General features: G+C 47.8%; 1 protein-coding gene across 4 annotated transcripts in view; it reads right to left on the bottom strand.

Annotated features, from left to right (window-relative positions):
- LOC144121879 (3-oxoacyl-[acyl-carrier-protein] reductase FabG-like) overlaps positions 1-23299 on the bottom strand; it is a 91763-nt gene that overhangs the window by 37529 nt on the left and 30935 nt on the right. For 3 of the 4 annotated variants that reach the window (XM_077655301.1, XM_077655300.1, XM_077655303.1), the window contains exons 3-5: positions 21450-21589; positions 19612-19704; positions 16536-16674 (exon numbers count right to left, since the gene is read on the bottom strand). In XM_077655301.1, the coding sequence (XP_077511427.1) occupies positions 16536-16674; positions 19612-19704; positions 21450-21589 (372 nt within the window). The remainder of the gene's footprint in view (positions 1-16535; positions 16675-19611; positions 19705-21449; positions 21590-23299) is intronic. The other variant, XM_077655302.1, reaches the window with a different exon arrangement.

Here is a 23299-nt window from a genome sequence, read left to right as displayed (position 1 = left end):
CAATTTCAGGTCGCGCGATCTGCGCCGGATTCAGGCGCTCTGTCACAGAGCGTGCAGACCGCTCCGGGCCTGCGATTGGAATTCACAATTAGTGAGCACGCACTCTGAATGAAATGGCCAGCATATCTCACGAACTTTATTTATCTAGGGGATATAGCGGGTGCTCCCGTTTGCTTAGGTTTTTTTTGTTGAAAAAGGACAGTGACACTCATTTTTATTCAAATAAATTTGAAAAATACATTGCGCAAATGGCGTGTAAACCACTAAGAATTCCCTCAAAGAGCTGTCCGTAACTCTTTTTCTGCCGCTCACAGCGGTCAAAGGGGATAGAGCTTCGCAGTTATCTACCATTAATGCTCCTTCACGTACCAGTGCGAATGCCTGCTAGACGAAATTTGTTCACTGAACGGGAGTGAGCAGAATGAAGCTGGAGCGCGTCAGCGTTCCCTCGCTTTGCTTGAAAGAATGACGAGTGCTGATTTGTGGAACGCGCTACAGACACTCAATTGCTTTATGCCTACGAGTATATCGAAAAAATACTTCTAACTGGCAGATGAATATTCTAATACTCATCCATGTCTTTACGGTTCTTTACGGTTTCTTTGGCTTTTTAGTTTGATCCTTTAGAAAAAAAAACAATATATATTGCTTACCGAAGAAAAATATGTGACAGGCAAAATTTGAGAGACACGCACAATAAATCACAAAAGTAATAAATACATCAAGTCGAAAAACAGCAGAGTAAAAATCTAGAATTTGCGACCTGCGTGTTGCTGTTGGTAGCCTTCCAGGGATCTTCGTCTTTCACTTGTACATACCATCATCATCATCCCGCGGCTCCGCCTGTGGCACGCGCCTCGGGTCCGCCATTAGAATAAACGCCACGTACGGCCGTCTTGCCGTCTCGGCCTAGCCTTCTTCCACAAACGTCCTTCCGGCTCGGCCTGGTCTTCCTTCACAAGTGGTGGAGGTGAAACTCGATCTCCTTGCTGCTTTGTACCCTGCCTCTCGCTGGAGCTGCGTTCCGGTCGCCGTTTTGCACCTCCCACCATCGTCATGCTAACCGAAGACAACTGCGACCCTGCCGGACCCCCTCCCTCGGCCTCACCTGCACCGCCCCCTCTGACCTCGCCCTTCCGACAACGCGACCTGCTGATGTTCGCTGGTCGTCGCGACGAAGACGAGGATGACTGGCTCGACACCTATGAACGCTGCAGGGCCTGCAACCGGTGGGACGACTCTTTAAAATTACTCAACGTTTCTTTCTACCTCATTGAGGTCGCCAAACAGGCTCATAAATTGCAAACCCCACATCACTAACTGGCCCACCTTCAAACAGCAGTTCCGTCAATAATTTGCCGACCAGGCTATTCGGACTGAGGTCGCCAATAAAAAGATCGCTTCCCGCTTTCCAGGCCCCGATGAATCCTACGCGTCCTACATCGAGGATGTACTTGCGCTCTGCCGGCGTTTTAGTCCCATCATGCCGGAAAATGACCGCGTCCACCACGTACTGAAAGGAATCAATTCTCTGGCTTTTAAAACCCTACTTGCCGAAAATCCTTCAACTGCCGACACAGTCATTGCCACCTGCCAACGCCTCGACCAGCTGCAGTCCTCAAGCTTGCAGCCCGTCCTCACACAACCCGGCCTCGCTACTGCGTTGACCTGTGTTGACCTCGATCTGCGAACACTGATTCGAGCGATCATCCGCCAAGAGCTCCAAGTCCTCAGCCCTTTCTGCCGCCACGGGTGCGATCATTCTCCCGCACCTTTTAATGACGCTGGTCTCCGTAACATCATCAAATTGGTGTTGGCAACAATCACCCACCCTATCGCATCCGACCCTCCTGCTTCCCGCCCAGCGCTGACTTACGCTTAAGTCGCTGCATCACCCCTCCGTTTGTCCACCCACCCCGACCGGCACCGACATACAACCACATCAACGCAATGGCGACGGCTCAAGCTGCACCATCTTATTACGCACCTTGGCGCCGCTCCCGACCAGCGTGCTACTACTGTGGAATGAGAGGACATATCCCCGCTTTTGTCGCCGACGCGTTCAGGACGAGCGCCGTGGTTACGCCGCCTTCGAGAGTGAGCTACCTTCTCCTTCCTATTATCAACGCCGGCCTTCTTCCAGCCCGCCTCGCCGATTCTCTCCGCGGCCGGTACCCTCGTCTGCACCTAGTGGGGCCCACGTTTCCCGACGCCGGTGCCCATTTCTGTCGCCGCTCAGTGTCCCGCTCCGACCCGCAACAACTCTCTCTGTCCGTCACTCGGAAAACTAGGCGATGCAGTTTCCGGAGGTGAAACTGCGCTTTGCTAACTCATTAAAAGTCCTCCAGATCGCCCGTTCAATATGATTCCTGTTTTAGCGGAAGGATTGCCTGTAGAAGCTTTGATTGACGCAGGGGCCGCAATTTCGGTTCTAAACGCTGATTTGTGCTGCCGCTTGCGGAAAGTGACGACACCATATGATTGGCCTAAACTTCGTGGAGCAAGTGATGTCACACTGCGCCCTTCCGCGAAGTGCACTGTGCGCGTTGTTACCCACGGTGTCCGCCACCATGTGCAGGTTTCTGTACTCTCACCTAGTGCGCATCTGATGATTTTTGGATGGGATTTCTTGTCAACAGCTTCAGCGTTAATTTCTTGTTGCGACCGTCTCATTCTTATGACAGACAGTGATTTTTCATATGATTCTCCCGACCGACATCACCTGGTCACTGCTGCAGCTGATACAGTTTTGCCTCCTCAGTGCGAAAAACTCCTTACCGTTTTTTCCGACCCCATCACTGATAGGCACGTACTCATCGCACCATCTCATCGTCATTTTGCGCGTGGAATTGGCTTCCCATTAAGACTTGTCCGGTTGCGGCGGCTCAGCGAACGTAGCAGCCATGAACATTTCACGCGAATCCCTCGTGCTGCCTAAAGGAACTTCCCTCCCTTGCGTAGTGGATGCTCAACCTATGTACCTGATGGTGCTCACCGCCCCTCTGCATCAGCAACCTTTTCAGCCGTCTCTCCTACTGTTCTACCAAAGACAATTAATCTGAACCTCACACGGCATCAAGGCCAAGAATTGCTCACATTGCTTCGCAGTCACCAAGCCATTTTCGATGCAACTTCTCCACCACTGGGACGGACTACTGTTGCACACCACTGAATCTTTACCGAAGGGAACTCGATCGTACGGCGACGGCCTTATCGGGTTTCTCTCTCCGAACGCAAAGCCATTGAAGAAAATGTTCATGATATACTACATCGCAATATTATTCGTCCCTCAACAAGCCCGTGGTCCTCACCAGTATTGTTGGTTAAAAAAAAAGGACGGCTCGGTACGATTTTGTGTAGACTACCGTGCGCTCGACAAAATTACCCGCAAAGATGTCTACCCGATGCCACAAATTGATGACGCCTTGACTCTCTCCAAGGCGCCGAATATTTCTCGACCTTGGACCTCCGCTCAGGTTATTGCAAATACCTATGCACGAGGCCGACAAAGAAAAAACTGTTTTCGCAACTCCCGATGGACTTGTACGAATTTAATGTTATGCCCTTCGGCCTTTGTAAAGCACCAGCCGCATTTGAAAGAATAGTCAATACTGTACTTCGTGGCCTGAAGTGGGGAATCTGCTTGTGTTACTTGGATCACATTGTTATCTTTTCTTCAACTTTTCAAGACCATCTCACGCGCCTGAACGAGGCTCTCACGTGCCTCGCTTCAGCGGGCTTTCAGCTGAACACCAAGAAGTGCCACTTTGCACAGACGGAAATAAAAATTTTGGGACATCTCGTTAGCCTCGACGGCATTCGTTCAGGCCCTGACAAAATCATCGCAGTCCTGAACTTCCCTCGTCCTCAACGGACTGCAGACTTGCGCAGCTTTCTCGGCCTGGCGTCACATTTCCGGCGCTTTATTAGAAATTTCGCAACTATTGCTGCTCCACTTCATGAACTACTTAAAGCGCACAGTACTTTCGTGTGGACTAACCAGTGCGACACTGCTTTTATCAACCTCAAACACGCCCTCACATCGGACGCTGTCTTTGGCCACTTCAGTGACACCGCTCCAACCATCCTGCATACTGATGCCAGTGGTCACGGTCTGGGCGCTGTTCTTTTGTAGCGTGACGAAACTTCGTGTGAGAAAGTGATTGTGTTCGCCAGCCAGACCCTGACTCCAGCAGAGAAAAAATACACCATTACCGAGCAGGAATGTCTAGCAGTCGTCTGGGCAGTGCAAAAATTCCGTCCCTACCTATACGGTCGCCACTTCACAGTTGTGACCGATCACCATGCTCTTTGCTGGTTGTCTTCGCTAAAATATTTGACAGGACTACTTGGCCGTTGGATTCTACTCCCAAAGAGTACCACTTCGACATCCTTTATAGATCGGGTCGCCAACACCAGTACGCTTACGCGCTTTCTCGCTACGCACTTTCGGAATCAGCCTGCTGTTTTTCTACGCAATGCCTTTCCTCCTCTGTTCAGAGCCGACACTCTCCTACGCACATCACAGCAGTTTCTTTTGACGACTCCGACTACAAACACGCACTCCGCTCGCAGCAAATAGCCGACGCCTACTGCCGTCCCATCATCGACCGCCTTACGGGCGCTTCGAGCCCACCCAATGCCCGGCTCCGCCGGCAGCTACGCAACTTGAAGCTCGAAAATGAAATCCTACACCGCTACGTATATTGCTCCGATGGAACCTGCTGGACCCTAGTCGTGCGACGGGTGCTTCGCTCCCATATCCTAGTGGCTTTCCACGACGACGCTACTGCCGGTCACCTAGGTTTCCACAAAACCTACGACCGCGTGACTCGTCGTTTCGTTTGGCCTGGCCTATCCTTCAGCGTTGCTAAATACGTCGCTTCCTGCCTCCTGTGTCAACGTCGAAAACAGCCGACTTCTCCACCCGCTGGCATTCTGCAACCCCTTCCCTGTTCCTCCACGCCATTCGAAGTCGTCGGCATTGACTTAGATGGTCCCCTGCCTCTCTCTCCGACCGAGGTAACCATTGGATCACCACAGCTGTCGACCACCTTACGCGATACGCCGTGACAGCACCCGTGTCCACTGGCTCAGCTCAAGAAGTTGAAAAATTTCTTTTTGCGATCTATTATATTGCGGCATGGTGCTCCCCAGGTGCTCCTAAGTGACCGCGGTAAGACCTTCTTACCTACAGTTGTTGCCAAAGTTATTCACGCATCATCCACACTTCATAAGACAACCTCAAGCTACCATCCCCGGACCAACGGTCTAACTGAGCGTTTTTGAACGCACACAATCGGATATGATCTCCATGTACGTGCCACCGGATCATCGAAATTGGGACACTATCTACCATGCGTCACGTTCCCCTATAATAAAGCAATACAGCGGACTATCGGTCACTCTCCGTTCTTCCTTGTTTACGGCCGTGCTCCCACCCCAATTCTGGACAGCTCGTTCTTCTCTACGCCTGACTATATCCATATCAGTACCTGCCCAGTTCGTATCCTGTGTGGCCAGATGCCATCACCTTGCTCGCCTCAACACTGCATCCTGCCAGGAAGACCACAAAAGTCGCTACGATTCTACTCATCGTGTGGTCTCTTTCCGACCAGGTGACGAAGTACTCATTTTCACACCACTGTGCACACCTGGCCTTAGTGACAAATTTCTCCACCGCTACCTTAGTCCCTACAGGGCCGTGAATCGAACTTCCCCAGTGAACTAAAGTGTCACACCTGTTGTTCCCCCAGCCGATCGACGCCACCGTGGTACGAAATTGTCCACGCTTCCCGTTCGTAAACCGTTTGTGCGCCGCGGAGCATCGGTTGTTTAGGAGCGGACAGAATGGCCGCTTCCGACCCCCCCCCCCCCCTCCGGGCAGATAGTGTGAGCCTTCCAGGGATCTTCTTCTTTCACTTGTACATACCATCATCATCCCGCGGCTCCGCCTGTGGCACGCGCTTCGGGTCCACCATTAGAATAAACGCCAGGCACGGCCGTTTTAATAATAATAATAATTGGTTTTTCGGGGAAAGGAAATGGCGCAGTATCTGTCTCATATATCGTTGGATACCTGAACCGCGCCGTAAGTGAAGGGATAAGAGAGGGAGTGAAAGAAAAAAAGGAAGAATTAGGTGCCGTAGTGGAGGGCTCCGGAATAATTTCGACCACCTGGTGATCTTTAACGTGCACTGACATCGCACAGCACACGGGCGCCTTAGCGTTTTACCTTTTGCCTGGCCTTCTACGAACCCGCGGCGGCGTGAACATGTCAGCTTCACCGGCCACTGCACGACAGCACTATGCTATCGCAGCAGCCTATCACGCCTCTTGTTAAACTGTAACGCACTCTAGCGCTGTGCATCACACATCGTCGCCTTAATCTACTTCCATCTGCGGGGCGAACAGGTCAGGTGAGCTTGACCTCGATCAGAGCTTAACGTGTGTCTAATATCGTCGCCAAACGGGCCGACGACCCAGCAAAGCAAAACCGTTAGCGAACCTGGCTAAACAGATTATTTCGCTCGCATGCACGATTTAACTACCCTACTCTACCACTCTTTTCCTGAACGGAATGTTTAGTAGACGTTGCAGATCATCAGCTGTATCGGCGAGACAGCGAGAAGCGGCGCCGGTCAACGTAGACTCATCGCTGCCCCGACGGCTCTGCTCTGCTGGGAACGATCGGCTAAGTTTCGGGCGGCTGATTGTGGCATTTTCTCTCTGCGTCTTTGCGCGGTAAGGCAGTAAGCCCGGACTATGTCCACCCAGTCTCCCGGCCAGGGGAGTTCCCTCTGGTCGGCTTCTCTGTCAACTGATCTCCTACCGTTGGAAGCTTTTGTGCGCAGTGATGTCGGCAGTATCCCTGTCGCGCTGGTGCCTAGGGATGGTGGTGCTATCAGGATGAACAACCCTGGTGCTGTTCGGGCTGCTCTCCAGTCGATGACTTCTAATTATGAGTCAATCTCAGAGGTTCGCCAGTTTGGACGCGGTGGGATTCTGTGCAGATCGCAAGACCTCGCCTGTGTAAGAGATTTACTAAACTCCTCATCCTTTGCCTCCCTTCGGGTAAGTTCTTTCATCCCTTCTCATCTGGCGTGTACGAAAGGTATTGTACGAGGTGTAGACTCTTCTCTGTCTCCGGCAGAGACTCTTGAGCTTCTGTCGGCTGCAGGTGTTGTTGCTGTGCACCGCTGTAGCCGGGATGTAAACAACGTGCGGATGCCCACTGAATCAGTGATTGCTACCTTTGCCGGCACTTCCTGCCCCTCTGAAATCAAGGCATGGCCTCTAATTTTTCGGGTAGACCCATTATCATCTCGGCCTCTGCAGTGTAACAACTGCTGGCGTTATGGACATAGCGCTGGCGGTTGCAAATTCAACTTGAGGTGTTGCAACTGTGCGGAAGGTCATGCAACAAGCACCTGCACTGAGAAGAATGAGAAGTGTTGCCTTTGCGGTGGTGCGCACTCTGCAAACTACTCAAATTGTCCCTCTCGAGCTCAGGAAATTCAAATTCTGGAAATAATTGACAGGAAACGCTGTTCGCGCCGTGACGCTATTTCAGAGGTCAAAGAACGTGCCCGCGGTTATGCCGGTGTGACCGCTCGGCAGGGTGTCATGCTAGACTCAACGCTGTCCCAGGCAATTGCGGCTGCTGTGGAGGCTTCGATGTCTAAAATGGTAGAAAAGATTGTCGCAAGTGTGTCGGAGTGCTTTACAAATGTTCTAGCGACTCAGATTACACATGCCGTGCAGGCTAGTTTGGCACCTCTTTCGACAACAATTCCCTCTCCTCTTATCCGGTCTCAAATTCCAGTAGCATCACAACCCCAGGAACAAACTTCTGTCACTTCCGCTGTAACTACCTCGGGTACTTCGAGGGATGTTGATATAATGTATGATTCCGAGATGGTGGAGCCTGATGCGCGGCTTCTTAAGCGCAGTGGGTCCCCCATGTCTCATTCGTTGTCTTCTCAGGGCACCCAGCCCAAATCAAAGAAGAAGCAGCTTGGCACTAAACCCAAGGATACCATTTTGAAGCAGGCAGTTGCTGCTGCTAGACTTTTGCAACCATAGCGTCGTTGCGAGTTCTGCAATGGAACTGTCGCTCTATTCTTTCCGCTTCCACAGATTTACACTGCCTTTCTACTCAGCTTAATCCGGATGTCATAATTCTGCAAGAAACGTGGCTTTCAACCGACAAACATTTTCATATTAAAATTATCGGTCATTTCGCCTAGACCGCCAGTCAAGAGGCGGGGGTTTACTAACTTTAGTCTCTTCAAAATTTTGCAACAGGGCTGTGGTATCTTTCCAACAAATGTCTCCTGACTGTGAGATTTTGGCAATAGACTTTGTACTTCCTGGGTGCTCTCCATTTTCAATAGCAAATTGTTATTTCCCCAATGGAGTCCAGAATGTTAGACCTCTGAATTTTTTACTCGTAAACTGTAAAAACCCAGTTCTCGTGGCTGGGGACTTCAATTCTCACCATGTGTCTTGGGGTTTTAGGACTAATTTATGCGGCAAGCGCCTTTGGGACTGGGTTTCTGATCACAACCTGATGTGCTTAAACTCAGGATCGGCCACTTATCTTCGCTCACACACTCAATCTCTTTTAGATCTCACGTTCATTAGTCCTGGAATTGGCGTAACGAATTGGTCGACAGTTGATAGCGGCACTTCAAGTGATCATATACCTATTAATTTTGATATCATATGTCGCGTTACTCCGGCGTCTTCTCAGTTGCGGTCACATGTAAATTATAACAGATTTCAGACGGTTTTGCGCTCTGCCCTTGCTCCAGTGTCTAACATCGCCGAGGTCCACCAGTCAGCAAGCATATGTCTGGCTATTGAGGAAAGCCGTAAAAAGTCGGAGTTCCTGGTGAGGCCAATAAAAGGGAATTCTTCTAACTGGTGGAATGCGGACTGTACAAGAGATTACAGGCGGAGGAAGGCAGCATGGGAAAAGCTTCTTCATAACCAATGTCCGAATAACTGTAGTGATTATAAATTTATTGCAGCCACCTTTAAACGAACAGTTTCTCGCGCAAAGGAAAAATATGACTCAGAACACTTCGATTATCTTTAAAGGCGGGCAACCGACGTGCACTATTCGGTTTTCTACGGTCTAGGAAACAGCTCATGTCCTCTCATAATTTTCAGTCATTAGTTATGTCACCTGTAGAAGCTATCCAGGCGGTTGAATTAATAGCCACAGGCCTGCAAAAGCGGTTCTCGTCTTTACTACCTATGCGACCATTGTTGTTTGCACCAGTCGTACCAAATGATAATGCCTCACAAGTAAATCTATCAGAGCTTTCACAAGTTGTCCAGAGATTGCCAGCTGCTGCTCCTGGCCCTGATGGTGTTACCACAAAGATGCTCAAGATTCTATTTGAAGAGTCTCCCAACTCCTTATTGCACCTAATCAACTACTCTCTCAAACACGCTTGGATACATTCTGAGTGGAAGCTGTCCAAGGTGAGCCCTTTACTTAAAAATCAGGGTGGAGGCTATGAATTGGATAATATTAGGCCAATTTCTTTAACATCAAACGTGGTAAAGTTGATAGAAAGGTTGGTACTAATTCGGGTGTCAGCCATTGTGGACCGCAAAAGTATACTCAGCCCGTGCCAACTCGGTTTCCGGCCACGGTGTTCGATATGGAATGTACATGCTGATCTTGAGAGCAGAATTCTCCTTGCTCGTCGTCAACGCCTGGTCGCGGCTTTGGTTACGTTAGATGTCGCCAAAGCTTACGACAGTGTAGAACACTCCATCCTGATACATAGGCTACAGTCTCTTCAATTTCCAGATTATATAGTTGCATGGATATCTGCATTTCTTCATAACAGGGAATTCTTTTGCGTCCATAATGGTGTTCATTCAGAGAGGTATAGACAAACGCGAGGTGTACCGCAAGGAGCTGTTCTTTCTCCTGTGCTCTTTAATATTCTGTTAAGCTCAATTCCTCTCCACCGCCATGTACGCACTTACGTCTATGCGGACGACATTGCGTTTTTTGCTGCTGCGCCGGATATACATTCTCTGTATGGTCTGTTGCAGTCATATTTGAATACACTTGAGCACTGGTTGAGCTCATTACACCTGAAGTTAAATGTTGGCAAGTGCGCTACTCTTGTTTTCCCTCTATTCACTCCTGTAGTGGTCTCTCTCACTTGCCAGTTAAAAATAATACCGCAGGTTCAATCCCTAAAATACCTAGGGGTCATTTATGACAACAAACTCACCTGGCGACCTCACATTGACCATGTCGCGGCGAAAGGGGCTCGTGCCGTGGGCATGTTACGGAGATTATGTCATCACCGGTACGGCATGCGCAGAGATGCGCTATTAATGATCTACATAATGTATGTCAGGCCAATTTTAGAATTTGGATCAGTGTTGTTTTCAGGCTCGGCTACATATAAACTTCGTCCTCTCGTCCTTTTAGAGAGGGAAGCACTTCGCATGTGCCTCGGCCTTCCAAAATTTGTGGCTATCAATGTGCTGTACCTTGAAGCCCGCATTCCGTCTCTCTTATCACGACTTCAATTTTTAACAGTGCAAACGTACCTCAGGATTTATGAATCCCATTTCCACCGTTCCCAAAGCATTTTCTGCTCTCAGCCGACCTCTTTTTTTGGTGTCCCCTGGTCTCGTTTCAATTCCCCTCAGGTAGTGTTTGTGCAAAGTTTACTTCAGCCTTTAGATGTAAACATTTATGATATCCTTCCTGCGCTTCGGAATGGGCCCACTATACACATTGTTTTCGACGACATATTCCCAAAAAATGCAAAACTTTTGCCACCGAGTATTCTAAATGGCCTTCTAGAAGATCATCTGAGGACCCTACCAACCGATATAGCAATAGCCACTGATGCATCGCAATGCAATGAAAAAGCAGGTGTGGGAATATTTTGCTCCCATTTAGACTGGTCCTTTTCTCTGCGCCTTCCAGATTTCACCCCTATTTTTCAAGCAGAGTTTCTAGCAGTTGTACTTGCTCTACGCAAGCTAGACCCCTCTATTACAGCAGTTGCAGTAATTACTGATTCTTTATCTTTGTGTTCGTCCCTCGCTGCACAGGTTGACGGTCCCATTTTATCAAATTTCTTATCCCTACTTCCTCCGCATTTGAGCCTTGTTCATTTAGTATGGGTTCCCGGCCACAGCAGTGTGACAGTAAATGAGATTGCTGATAATCTCGCAAAGGCTTCCCTCAGCGGCCCCGTGTTGCCAATCATCCCGGCTACAGCCTACATTACAGCATCTAGATTTCGGCGACGTGCGTTTTTAAGCACACAAGACACATCACTTTTAACATCGGCGGATTATGAGCACCTAAATATTATTGGAACAGGAAAATTTGTTGCTCTCGGCAGCTTGAAGTATCACTGACGAGGCTACGCTGCCGCATCCCCCCTCTAAATTTCTATTTACACAAGTCGGGTTTGGCGCTCTCCCCTTTGTGCATTTTGCCGTGAGCCAGAATCTATTGAACATTTTTGGCTGTATTGTCGCCGATTCAACTCACTGAGAAAAAGGTTGCTGGAGGAGCCATTGCAGCATCTTGGCCTTAGTTTGAGCAGCCCGCTCTTGCTATCATTTGGCGCCACCACATTTGGGTTCAGCCACAGATCTGTTTGCACCGCTGTGTACAAAATTTCCTGATAGAATCTCACCGACTGCCTTGCTTAGTGTTTCAACCTTTTATTTTCTATCAATTATTACATTTTGACTAAATCATTAATATTTAATCACTCTCTTTATTATTATTCTTAAAATGTTAAAATCAAAACACTCATCCCTTTTCTGTTCTTGACGAAAAATTCACTGGTGTTATGCTCCCACGTGCTTTTCCTTTTTGTTAACTGCGTTCAGGTGAATAGCCACCCGATTCTTGACCGATCCCCCAGTGTGGGTATGTGCCATCTTTTGACAGGCTAACAACAACAACAACAAAAACAACTACTCTATGTTAGAGTGCGCACAATACTTCGATGTAAACAAATTTTTCCTGCCGTTGTTCAGACAGCACATTAGAGAGTGGTGTTTCTGTGCGCTGCCGACCGACACGCCTTCGCGTACTTTATTTTGTTATTTAAAAATAGTGGCGGCTGCAGTTTGTCTGTCAAGGCAGGAGTTTTACAACAACAACAAGGACAAAAATAATCACACTGTAGACGTGCACAGACATGTATACAATCAACATCAATAAAAGTACCAAAGAAATGCTGCACTCGGCTGTGCAGAGCATTTCGACAAGAATATCCGACGAAAAGAAAATGAAAGCAGTGTTTGTAAGTGTTATGCCGCATGACCATTCACAGCAGTCAAGAAAAAGCCGATCGACGCGAAGTTCACAATCTCTGGCGGTAGTTCGTTGCAATTTGGTATGGTTAGGAGAAAGAAGGAAAATCGATATGCACTAGTCTTAGTTTGAGGCATCGCCATTGTTTTAATATGTTTCCATCTGGTCTGCCTGTTTCTTTTGAGCTACATGTAATTAGTAAAAACAATTTTTTTCTTTTGTTGGATATGTTATAGAGCATTTGCAGCCGATGTACCGTTAGTTGCGTTTCAAGTGTTAGAATGCCGTTTCATTCCCTGAGATCAGTAACCAATATGTGCCTTCCATAATAATTGTAGACAAATCTTATCGCTCTTCTGTGAACACTTTCAAGTTCATTGATGTCAGATTTAGTGTGAGGGTCCCAAACGACATCGGCATATTCCAGTAAGGGTCTTGTTAGTGACGCGCATGTCGTGAACTTTGTCTCAGACGTGCAGTACTTTAATCGACGTTTCAAGAGCGAGAGCTTCTTCGAAGCAGCCGAGAAAATGTGCTTTACGTGGCTACTCCAGTTTAGTGTTGAGGTGATATGTATTAAAAGGTATTTAAATTGAGTGACTGTTTTAAGTGGTACATTGTTTATTTTGTAATTGCAGACTAGCGGATTTTTTTTTAACGCATCACGGTGATGTGCGTACATTTAGAGCCATTTAGTTGCATGTGCCACTAAGCACACCGAGTGTTAATTGATGTCATTAAATCATTCAGGGCGAGTTGGCCTGCAGGTGTTTGAATCTTCAGGTAGTCTATGAAGTCATCGACGAAAAAACGACATCGGACTGGTGAATTCTGTAAGTTATTGAGGTAAATGAGAAAGAGAAGCCGACCTAGTACTAAACCTTGAGGAAACCCAAATATAACTGATTCTAGATGCGAAGAGACCGGTTGCATTAGAACAGTGGACTCGTTGAAGACTGGCAAGTAAATGGACGGGCTCCGACACAAAAAATGTTACCTCGCAAGTACCTCCACAGACGAAAAAAAAATCTGGAAGTTACAATGCGCCTTCTTCGTGGTTTGCAACCGTTACCCTGTTTATCGTTTCTGGCTTTCCGACCACTGATGCCCTCAGCAAGGCGGAAATTTGGGCGAGTTGGTGAGTGTTCATTTTCGCTCTCAGCGCAACACGAACGGGAAACAAGACGAATGACTGGCACAAACAGGCGCTGACTATCAACTGGTTTTTTATTGAAGAACGAAATAAAAAACCAGTTTATAGTCAGCGCCGGTTCGTGCTGGTCCTTCGTCTTTTGTCCCGTTCGTGTTGCACTGAGAGCGAAAATGAACACTGATGCCCTAGCTTCTTACTGCGACAAAATGGTCAGAGAAAATCACTGATCGAATAGTGTGTCTATGTTACAGACACGTCTTATAAATTCTAGTTTTTCGCCGCTTATCCAAGTGATCTCCGGGTACAGAACTGCGAGTAAAAATGATTCATCAGAGGCGCGAATTGCTTTTGACGTGGGCACTGCCAAGAACGCATTGAAAATCTCGCTAATCTCGGCCGAAAACGGTCTAACACCCCTGGTCGGTTTTAAGGAAGTGCTAGCTGTGCAGTTTGGAAGTTGTTCGACGAATCGAATCTTCTTGTTCTCAGTTCCTAGAAACACTATGTGCAGAAATTTTTACCAATCCACTTTGGTCTTACCCGTGCATCCGTATACAAGGAAGAGCTCATATGAGAGGCATAGAAGGCGGCTTGCGTTAAAGGAAATAACAATAATCCGTAAATTTCACGTTGCGAAGCACGAAGCTGATGCATTGTTTAATCAACCAAAAGGAGTTGTAAAATCTGCATTTATTTTCAGTGACAACGCAATTTCGTTCCCATCATTTGTGTTCGTCTACAATATTGTTCACTTAACGAAACACAGCTTAAGAAAAGCGTCTCTTCGGCCATGAACTTTCCTAACATATTCACGATCTGCGAAAACCAACTGATCTCCCCAAATGCAGAAAACAAAATTAAGAGCAATACTAATGCAGTCATAAATTGATTTCAGATGCCCTTTTCATGAAATAACATCGTTTCGATATTGGAGCACTGCATGCGATCATCAGATGAAGAACACAAAATGTTAGGGTTTTAACGTAGACGTGCGAAACCATGTGTTTAGCCTAGTTGGCTCATGGTTTTGCTTTGCTGGGTCGTCGGCACGTCTGGCGACGATATTAGACTCAGGCTAAACTTTGATCGTGATGCGGAGGTGAAGAGGACAATGAGGACGACGAGGTGATGCAGACGACGACTTGCAATGCACAGCGCGAGATTGCGTTGCAGGGGTTAAGCAGTAACCGCATGAGGCGAAAATTCGCGGCGACACGCCGTGCGATGGCATCGCGCGATGGGCTGAGGGCCGCCGAAGCACTGTCGCTCATCGCGTCGCCCAGGTTCTGGGTTTGCAAAAAATTTCGCCCATCGCTCGGAAGTGCCGTGCGAGACTAGCCAATGACGGTAGGCCTTGCGGGTGAGTAACTTCCTATCCCTCTTACGCGCGAAAGTCATTTTTTTTTTCAGCGGGCTTTCCGCGGAGCAACAGCCGACGCATCCCTCACCATGGCAGCTATGCAAGAATTTAATGAAATGCTCATTAATGAAGATCAAAAGTAAAGGGTATTGTGGGTATGTCCTACACGCACTATAAGTCGCAAGAGCGCAGGAATGTCGCCTGGCGCCTCATCGCAGCGTCCCTCGGGCGCACTTTTCTGCGTCACGTGACTTTGTGTAGTCGACTAAAAATAAAATTATTACTTAAATATATTTGCAATGTTTTTATTGTGTTTTATCTTGTATGAAGCCTAAAGAGCGTTGTTCTACGCGTTAATTAACGCAAAATGACTGAACGCTGAAGCTGCCGCAATCCAGCAACACTGAAAACGCGCCGCTCCGACGCCGAGTCCCGTCGCTTCGTGCGGTTTGCGCCAGCGGCAGCGATGGGCGACGGCGGCGTCATCGCGCGACGTATCGCGAAGGAATATCGCCTCATGTGGTTACCGCTTTAACACGAGGCTGATCGGCTGCGGCGATAGCATGGTGCCTTCGTGCAAGTTGCCAGCTAAGCGGAGCTGTTCTCGCCGCTGCGGGTTCTAAACCCAGTCGCGGCAATATTTATTTTATTTCTACATGGGTTGTTGCTTGCTAGGTTTATTAAGGTGGCAATTTCAAGGTCCAGCTTCACACAAACTCCGTCAGCCTTTTACACCTCCTGAAGTAGCGCTTTCCCACTAAATGATTAGCGCAAGTGGCCGATAACAGGAGAGGCGGAATGGCAACGATCGGCGCACTTGTTCACAAACGAGCTGATAACGAGAGGAGCAAGGCCGTTCCCATTCTGGGCGAGTTCGACAGAGAGTACTTTTTGTTCGTAAGCAGTACTTCAGGGGATCAATCCTACCCAAGAATTTTGTGGCGCCCCTGACCTTGTGGGTCATAAAAATTGCCGCTACTGGTGTTTCGAACCCACGGCGGCGCGAACAGATTAGCTCGGCTGTCCACTGCACGGGACCGCAATGCTACCGCCGCAGCCGATCACACCTCGTGTTATACTGCAACACATCCTCACACGGTGCATTGCACATCATCGTCTTCATCAACTTCCTTTCTCGGCCAGAAAAGATCAGATCACCTTAGCCTCGATCAGAACTTAACCTGAATCTAATAATGTCGCGAGACGTGTCGACGGCCCTGCAGAGCAAACCGTTGAGCCAGGCAGGCTAAACACTCGGACGTCTAGTCGGTTTCGCTACTTTAAAACCCTGCCACTTTTTCGTGTTAATTTTTAATGAAAACTTCCTTACGACGAAACAGTAACAAAATTGTCTTAAAATTAAGATATCGCTGCTTACAAAATAGAGCTGAACAGGAAGGCCATGTGCTGAGTCGAGCATGGCCGGCCAACGCCTAAATCAGCACTCTGGCGCTGCGACGTCTGGGAAGCAGCGAGTTTGACAAAATTTGCCTCCTGCCGACCTCTATTGCAAATGGTTATTGCAAATGCGGGAACGGTCTGGAATTATCGCTCTCACCGCAGCGCCTCTCAGAGCGGTTCCGCCCGTAAGGTCGTCGGCAGCTTATGTTAATGATTTTTCACTCGTTAGTGTTCTTTCCATCTCTGTGAGTGAGAGCGTTGCATGTTTACAAGTGATCCTGCGCAAGATTTACCTTTAGATTTACGTAAAAATGGCAGGGCATGGCGGATCATGAAGAGTGGCCCACGAAGGTTGGTGTCCCACGCGCGGCTGAAGTCGTCCATAGGGATGCTATCTGTAGTTCCTGCCACCATAATTCCAGCACTGTTCACCTGCGCGAAAAATAAAATCCGCGCGGCAGTGTTAAAACGAAACATTCCTCTAAGTAATCACGTCAAATTAAATGACAGCAGATGTTTATTCAGAGAGGATGGAATTTCAAACCTACGGCAAAAAAGATGCAGCAAGTGACGCTTAAGGCAACGGTCTTATTGGTCCGTACCCCTTTGCAGTTTTCACTTCGAGTATGCCAAGTTTCACAGTGCTCTCGGTGTGCCAAATTATGACTTCTCACCGCAGAGGAACCTGCCGCCATCTGAAATGAACTTGCCCAGTATAATTACCGGGACGCTACATTTTTGATAAGGCTAGTGCCGTTAACCATACTTGTTGACCATCCCACCTTTCTTGTCTTCTTTATGTGTTGCGATAAAAAGAAATCTGTTTTGATAACCGTAGATGATCCCACTTCAATCGACGGCTGTCCGTTGAACGCTACGCTGCTCTCGTATGCTATTAAATGTTCAATAAAATACAAAATATAAAAATATATGAAATAAAAAAATAGAAAATAACATGCTAACATTGTTCAATAAAGGAAGAAATACATTCTACAAGTACACAGCTATGGTTCTAAGGTGTACATATTTCCACGACTGGAAGTAATAAACCTAAGACGCTAGACTTCTTTTCTTGAGCTGGAATCACTACTTCTGTCAAGCACCATTCGTGTAAAACCATCGATGCTACGCAAGAACCTTCCCCGTCAATCTTGTCGATATCAACGAGGTGAAGGACTGACAATTAAATAAAAAATTTCCTCATGCGAAATGCACTTGAATTTAAATAATATACTTAATTTGCTATAGATTTGTTTCATGGCAGTTGTCCATATTGCTCTGATTACCAGATGGCTAGATCCATGTAGCAAATAGCAGCGTTAATATTGTTTACTTAAATTAATTACTACTTGAAGAAAAATTACTACCAAATTCTCAGTAGATATTAGTGTGCGTATCACTTAAAAATTAACATAATCCACTTGCGTGCTTTATTTTTAGTAACTTCTGCCCTGTGCCAGGAATACTTTTGAGAAATTAAACCAGCCAAAAAGACGCACACAGGAAAACAAAGAACACAGGAAGGAGGGCGGCCATCCTCTTTCCTCTCTTCTCTGATTTCCTGCGCGCGTCTTTTTGGCTGCTTTAGTTTCTTAATGCAATGCACCAACCAGCCCAAAAACATGTCTTTCAGGAACAGCTATTAGAAATTAGCGTTGGCTTCATTTTAAAAACTGATCCAAAATGAAATGAAAAATAATCAGATGCTTGTTGGGTGCTACCAAAGCGCTATACCAAGCCCTCGTACGGGAAGTTGCGCTGCATGGGCTTCAGTTTCTTTTTACACCCATGGTAGTTAAAAATACGAAAATTTATAAGCTTTGTTGAGCCAGAAGTTCCTCCTGCGCAGCGAGTGCACAGTATAAATTCGGGATATTGTAAAACGGTCTTCGGTAGGTAAATAAAATTCCCACCGATATTTCGCACACATTGCGAGAAAAAAAAATCGTCAGACAAGACATACAGGGTGAACTACTAGTGCTTTACAAATTTACAAATTTTACCTACTAATATGCAGTGCTCAATAGCCAGATTGTCTCATGCTTGAAAACATAAAATTAGGAACTTAATTGAGTAAATATTTAGAAATTTCTCGCGGATAGTAACAAATTTCAGTCTCAGAGACAGTAGGCCAGAAAGCAACATTTATATTAATGAAATTTGTTTCAGTCAGCCGTAAGTTAAAACTCGACAAGTTTCTTGAAATAATAAAAGAAATCACGCATAGCTAAGGTTGTTGAAAAATGGAGTTTTTTAATATTGTGTACAAAAATGTTCTGTTTTAGGCGAGTGCACATTTTGGTGTCCCGGTATTCAAAGCACAATACTGTTACATCTTAGAAGCCTTCATTTCAGTAGGCCTGGCACCAACTGCACTTTTCTGCTCACCATCAAAGTTAGGCGCTGCGTTCGTGACCTGCGAACTGCAGGTGGCTGCAATAAGAACGCTGACTGAAAGGTTTCAGTATAAGCGGAAAACAATCAGGCCGGCGGACCCAGTGCGGATATTCATGCCAGCCTCGAAGTGAGGAGGACAGCACAAGTCACTGCCAAATTTCGCTTGAGCTGCGGACACCGGTAGCTCTGCTGCACTGAGATGCCGTCGCCAGGCAACGAGCGATAGATTTATTGTTGTGCGCTGAGGTATAAGAGTGTATGTTCGGATGTTTTCTTAATCCACTTCTGAGAAATGAGCGCTGCGCATGATTGCCATTTGGATGTCTACGTTGCAATGCGATTTCAGCTGAATATTAATAATTCATTAGTCAGAGATGCAAGAAAGTAAATGATAAAATTCTAAGTTGTGAATCGTGGGGTTAAACGTCCCGAAGTGACATTAGGACTATGACAGGCCACGGATTAGTTTGGAGTTCGCAAACAGGCGTTTTACCGCGAAAGCGTAATTTCACTAGCAAAGCTGAAAAGCTCGACGTACGTGTGATGCCTCCACCTTTGACGAATCGCCAGCGGCGGAGACCTTTCGCAGCTTCTCCATCAATGCGCGGAGCTGGCACCCCACAACTCCCCGCGTGTTGCTGCGGATAGCTCGAGACGATAAGATGATGCATGCGGTTGCCTTTATGGCGGTGTTGCCTGAAGTCCTTTTGCACGTCCTGCTTGGTTCAATTACGTTAAATTCTTCCATTTTTGTACTTCGCGCTCATCAAAATAGTTCCGGCGCAGAAGGTTTGAACCCGCCACTTTGGGATACACAACCTAACGCCAAAGCCAATGAGTAATCGCGGCGGGTAGCAGTTATCAATTATGGGCTGAATAGCGCTCAAACATTTCACTTTTCTGCTCAGAATACTGCTATTCAATTGAACATGCCACAGTTCCAAGTGTAAGAAAAGTTGAGGTACTACTCACAAGGATGTCTATTTTGCTGAAGTGTCTCACTGTGTTTTCTACCACATCTGCGACCTCTCCTTCGACCGTCACATCACCGGCGACGATCAGTACCTGCAACGGTTAAAATTCACTGGGGATACTTTATTACGTCACGATGCTGCGATTCGTGAGTTACTGAATGGTATTTGCATTTTTTGTGAGGCTGTACATTATATAGTAACGAGGCGATCTGTGGACATCATTTAACGTCAGAAGTTTTGAGGGGAATAGCACGCAGCCCTATCAGATAGCGCTGCAGATTACAATATTACAGCTATAGCTTGACCATACCGTAAAATAATAAGGACAAAACTCGAAACAACTTAGTACAGAGACTGGCTGCACATGATAAGAAAAAAAAAACTAGTCGGCGGTCAGAGCAAAGTGCGCTCGGGCCACGCACTGTTACGACGTGAGTCATAAGTTCCTATGTAAAATGTATGTGTTTAAATATAGAATAATGAAATCGGTATAACTACACATGAAAGGCGAGAGGCGCATGCCAGCTTCATCTCTTTTGCGCGAGGCCCGAGCACCGGAGGAATAATGCCCCCAAATTCCAGCTGTGCCTCCGGTCTACTAGATGTGTGTTCAAAGCAAGACAGCATGGTAGAGTAGAAGGGAAAAGAAAAAAATCATCTGCTTTGCCTTCGTCATTGCGCAGCGTTGAGTCGACAGGAGGTTGTGAAAGGCACTCGGCGTCAGAACGCGTTTGGTTAGCTTTTGCACATGGAAATTCTTATAACGCTCTCAAGCAGCAGACTCTAGCGAAAATTTTATTAGATATCCATTTCTAGTGGTTGGTGGCCGCAGCGTTCGTGCGTAAAGACTAGAAGAAAACGTAGGCGAAAGTGAAAAAAGAAACGGGAATTTTAAGTTGACTTGTTACGTCACGAAAAAAGAAGTGTGTACCCTTTTTGCCAAAAGTAGCCGACCAGCCGTGACGCAGGGGGAGCGGGTTGTCAGCCGAGCGGCGGCGCAGCGGTCCCCGGCTGCGAGTGTTAACTGGGTGAGGTAAGCCCGCGCTCTCACCCTCCTTTATTTAATGATAAGAAGTAAGCAGGTAGTATGCGCGGCGAGCAAATTCGCTCCTTTGAGTGATGTCATACTGAACGAGGGCGCAGGTTTCCGGCGGTCAGTTTACACTCGCAGCCGGGCAGCAGCGCCGAAGATAACAGCACTGTCACAGTGACGGCTCCAGGCACGTAGCAAAAGGTGACAATGCAAAAACACTTAAAATTGGCCGCCCAACCAAAAACGGACACTGCGGCGCAGACACACAACGATGTCATGGCATATACCACCATCAGATATCAGATGTTGCTACACATATCATCAATGGCCGAGATTATGTGCCGTGGGGGAGAGAACTTTTGAAAGTATTTATCACGAGCGGCGCAGAGATCACGACGCCTAAAGACCATCTCAAGGCGCAGGCACGGCATGCACCAAAAAAAGAGGGCTAACAGGCGCGCTTAGCCAGCAAGCTTCACATCCATGAGGCTGTCACTTTGCGTCGTATCACAGCCTCCTATTTTTACGCGCTTGTCTGCTTTAAACACACAAGCCTGAGCTGAAGAATCATATCAGTCTTGTTTACTTTTGTCTGTACCGCCACGCTCAGCAAGAAACGAGTAGCACTGTATGTCCCACCGCTACTCCTATAATTTCAATAAGCCCCTCCTCAAGAAACGGAAATGCACATTGCCTATTGTGGGCTACCTGAAAAGACGAATGACCATTCGATAGTGCACCGAGCCTCATTGAATCACATTTTTTTTGTCTCAGTGTTCGGGACTCGGGTATATGGTTCCTACCTTCTCTTCTGGGATCCCTTGTCCTCGGCATGCCTGGGCTACTCTTCGCAGGGCCGCCTCGTTCCTGGCCATCAGGGATAACCAGCAGCCCAAGGAGGCGAAATGCAGCGCCGTGGCTTCGCCGATGCCTGACGAAGCACCTGGGAGGAAAGAGCCCAGCGATCGCGGAGGTATCGTCTTAAGCTGTAGTGAGCGAAAACAACAAAAATTTGAGAAGGCGCTGTAAGGACGATATAGAGAACGCGAGTCAATGCCAGCGCCCCCCCCCCCCCCAAAAAAAAAGAAAAGAAAATATCCTGGGCATTCCCGAAGGCGCGCGCGGCTTTAAGCCCATCAAAGCACTGGGGCGAGGGCGTCCTCCCCCGCGACCTTGGCGAAGCAGGGCGCGCGCGGATACATGGCGGACATGGGTTCTAGATCGTTCGAGCGCTCTCGATAAGGCGGGGGGGGGGGGGGGGGGAGAGACGTACATTAACATGTGCTGCGGCGCCTTCTCTCTCTACCAGCGCCCTCACCAGTTTGAGGAAGTTTCGAAGTGGGTTATTTAAGAGCGGGTTGCGTCAATTTATGCGGGGTTCTCTTGGTCAGGCTTCCCGCAGCGGAGTAAGCAGACCCCTGCTTCCGGCAAGCCGTGAAGAGCGAGCTTGGAGCTCGAGCGTTAATTTGTGTCAGCTTTGGTAGCTGAGTGTGCAGCCTCTGTTTCTGTGTATAGTTGTTTGTGCAGAGTTTCTCGAGTGTTATAAAGGTCCAGTTTCTTCCGTTCATCCGTGTGTGATCGATCGTCCATCGTCTGGCATCTGCTACGAGTCCAACGCCAAATAAGCGAGCACCCCGAAAGAAGTCAGGCGCAAAGAAGAACCTTGTAACACCTTTACTGGCGCCTTTTCTCCGCCTTAAACGATATGACGCAATAGCCTTAATGATTTAATTCCAGTTAATGTCATTCTCAACTTTAGATTCATAGGTATCTGGGAGTCTTCCTACCACTCCTTCCGCAATGGTGCAACGGTTAAGGGGGTGCCCCACTGCCCTGCGATGGCAGGCGCTGCCACCCGTGGGGCTTGTGCGACCTAAGTTTCTCTTCCCGAGCAACCTCTTGTGATCGATCATTCATTTAGCAGCCGCCTGCCACGGTGGTCAGTTTTCTCACAATCCCGTGGGCAGATTGTCATGACGCCGCAAGGTCACGTGACCTATGTGACCCACCTATGGTGCTTCTTCGGAGGATGGTCACCTGAGTCACCCTACGCTACCATATTCTACGCTCAAGCGCTTGCACCGCCATTGGGAGTCCTGGGTCACGGCTCCTTTAGAGCTGTCGCGTTAAAAATTTCAGAAATAGATTGGTTTTATGAGGCTTACCGTCCCAAAGCGACTTTGACAATTAGAGACTTCGTAGTGGAGGGCTCCGGAAAATTTCGACTTGCGCCTACACCGCCGACACTGGGAGTCCAGGGTCACGGCTCCTTCAGTGCTGTCGCGCTAAAAATTTCAGAAATAGATTGGTTTTATGGGGTTTACCGTCCCAAAGCGACTTTGGCTATTAGCGACTTCGTAGTGGAGGGCTCCGGATAATTTCGACCACGTGGGGATGTTTACCGTGCACTGATATCGCACAGCACACGGGCCTCGAGCATTTCGCCTCCATCGAAATGCGACCGTCCCGGCCGGCCAGGATCGAAGTCCCGTCTCTCAGGTCACAATCAGAGCGCCATATCCAATGAGCCACCGCGGCGGCTCATTTCAGGACTAAAATTGGGGCCCATCGCTATTTCACAACACTGTCGTAAATAGAAAATACTAGTTCAGCTAAGCCTCAGCGCGAGGAGACGCCCAACCGGGAAGTCGCC

This window comes from Amblyomma americanum, chromosome 2 (assembly GCF_052857255.1).
Source record: "Amblyomma americanum isolate KBUSLIRL-KWMA chromosome 2, ASM5285725v1, whole genome shotgun sequence".
Classification (NCBI taxonomy): domain Eukaryota; kingdom Metazoa; phylum Arthropoda; class Arachnida; order Ixodida; family Ixodidae; genus Amblyomma; species Amblyomma americanum.
Note: the sequence above shows the minus strand (reverse complement) of the source record. Positions and strands in the feature narration are given on the sequence as shown.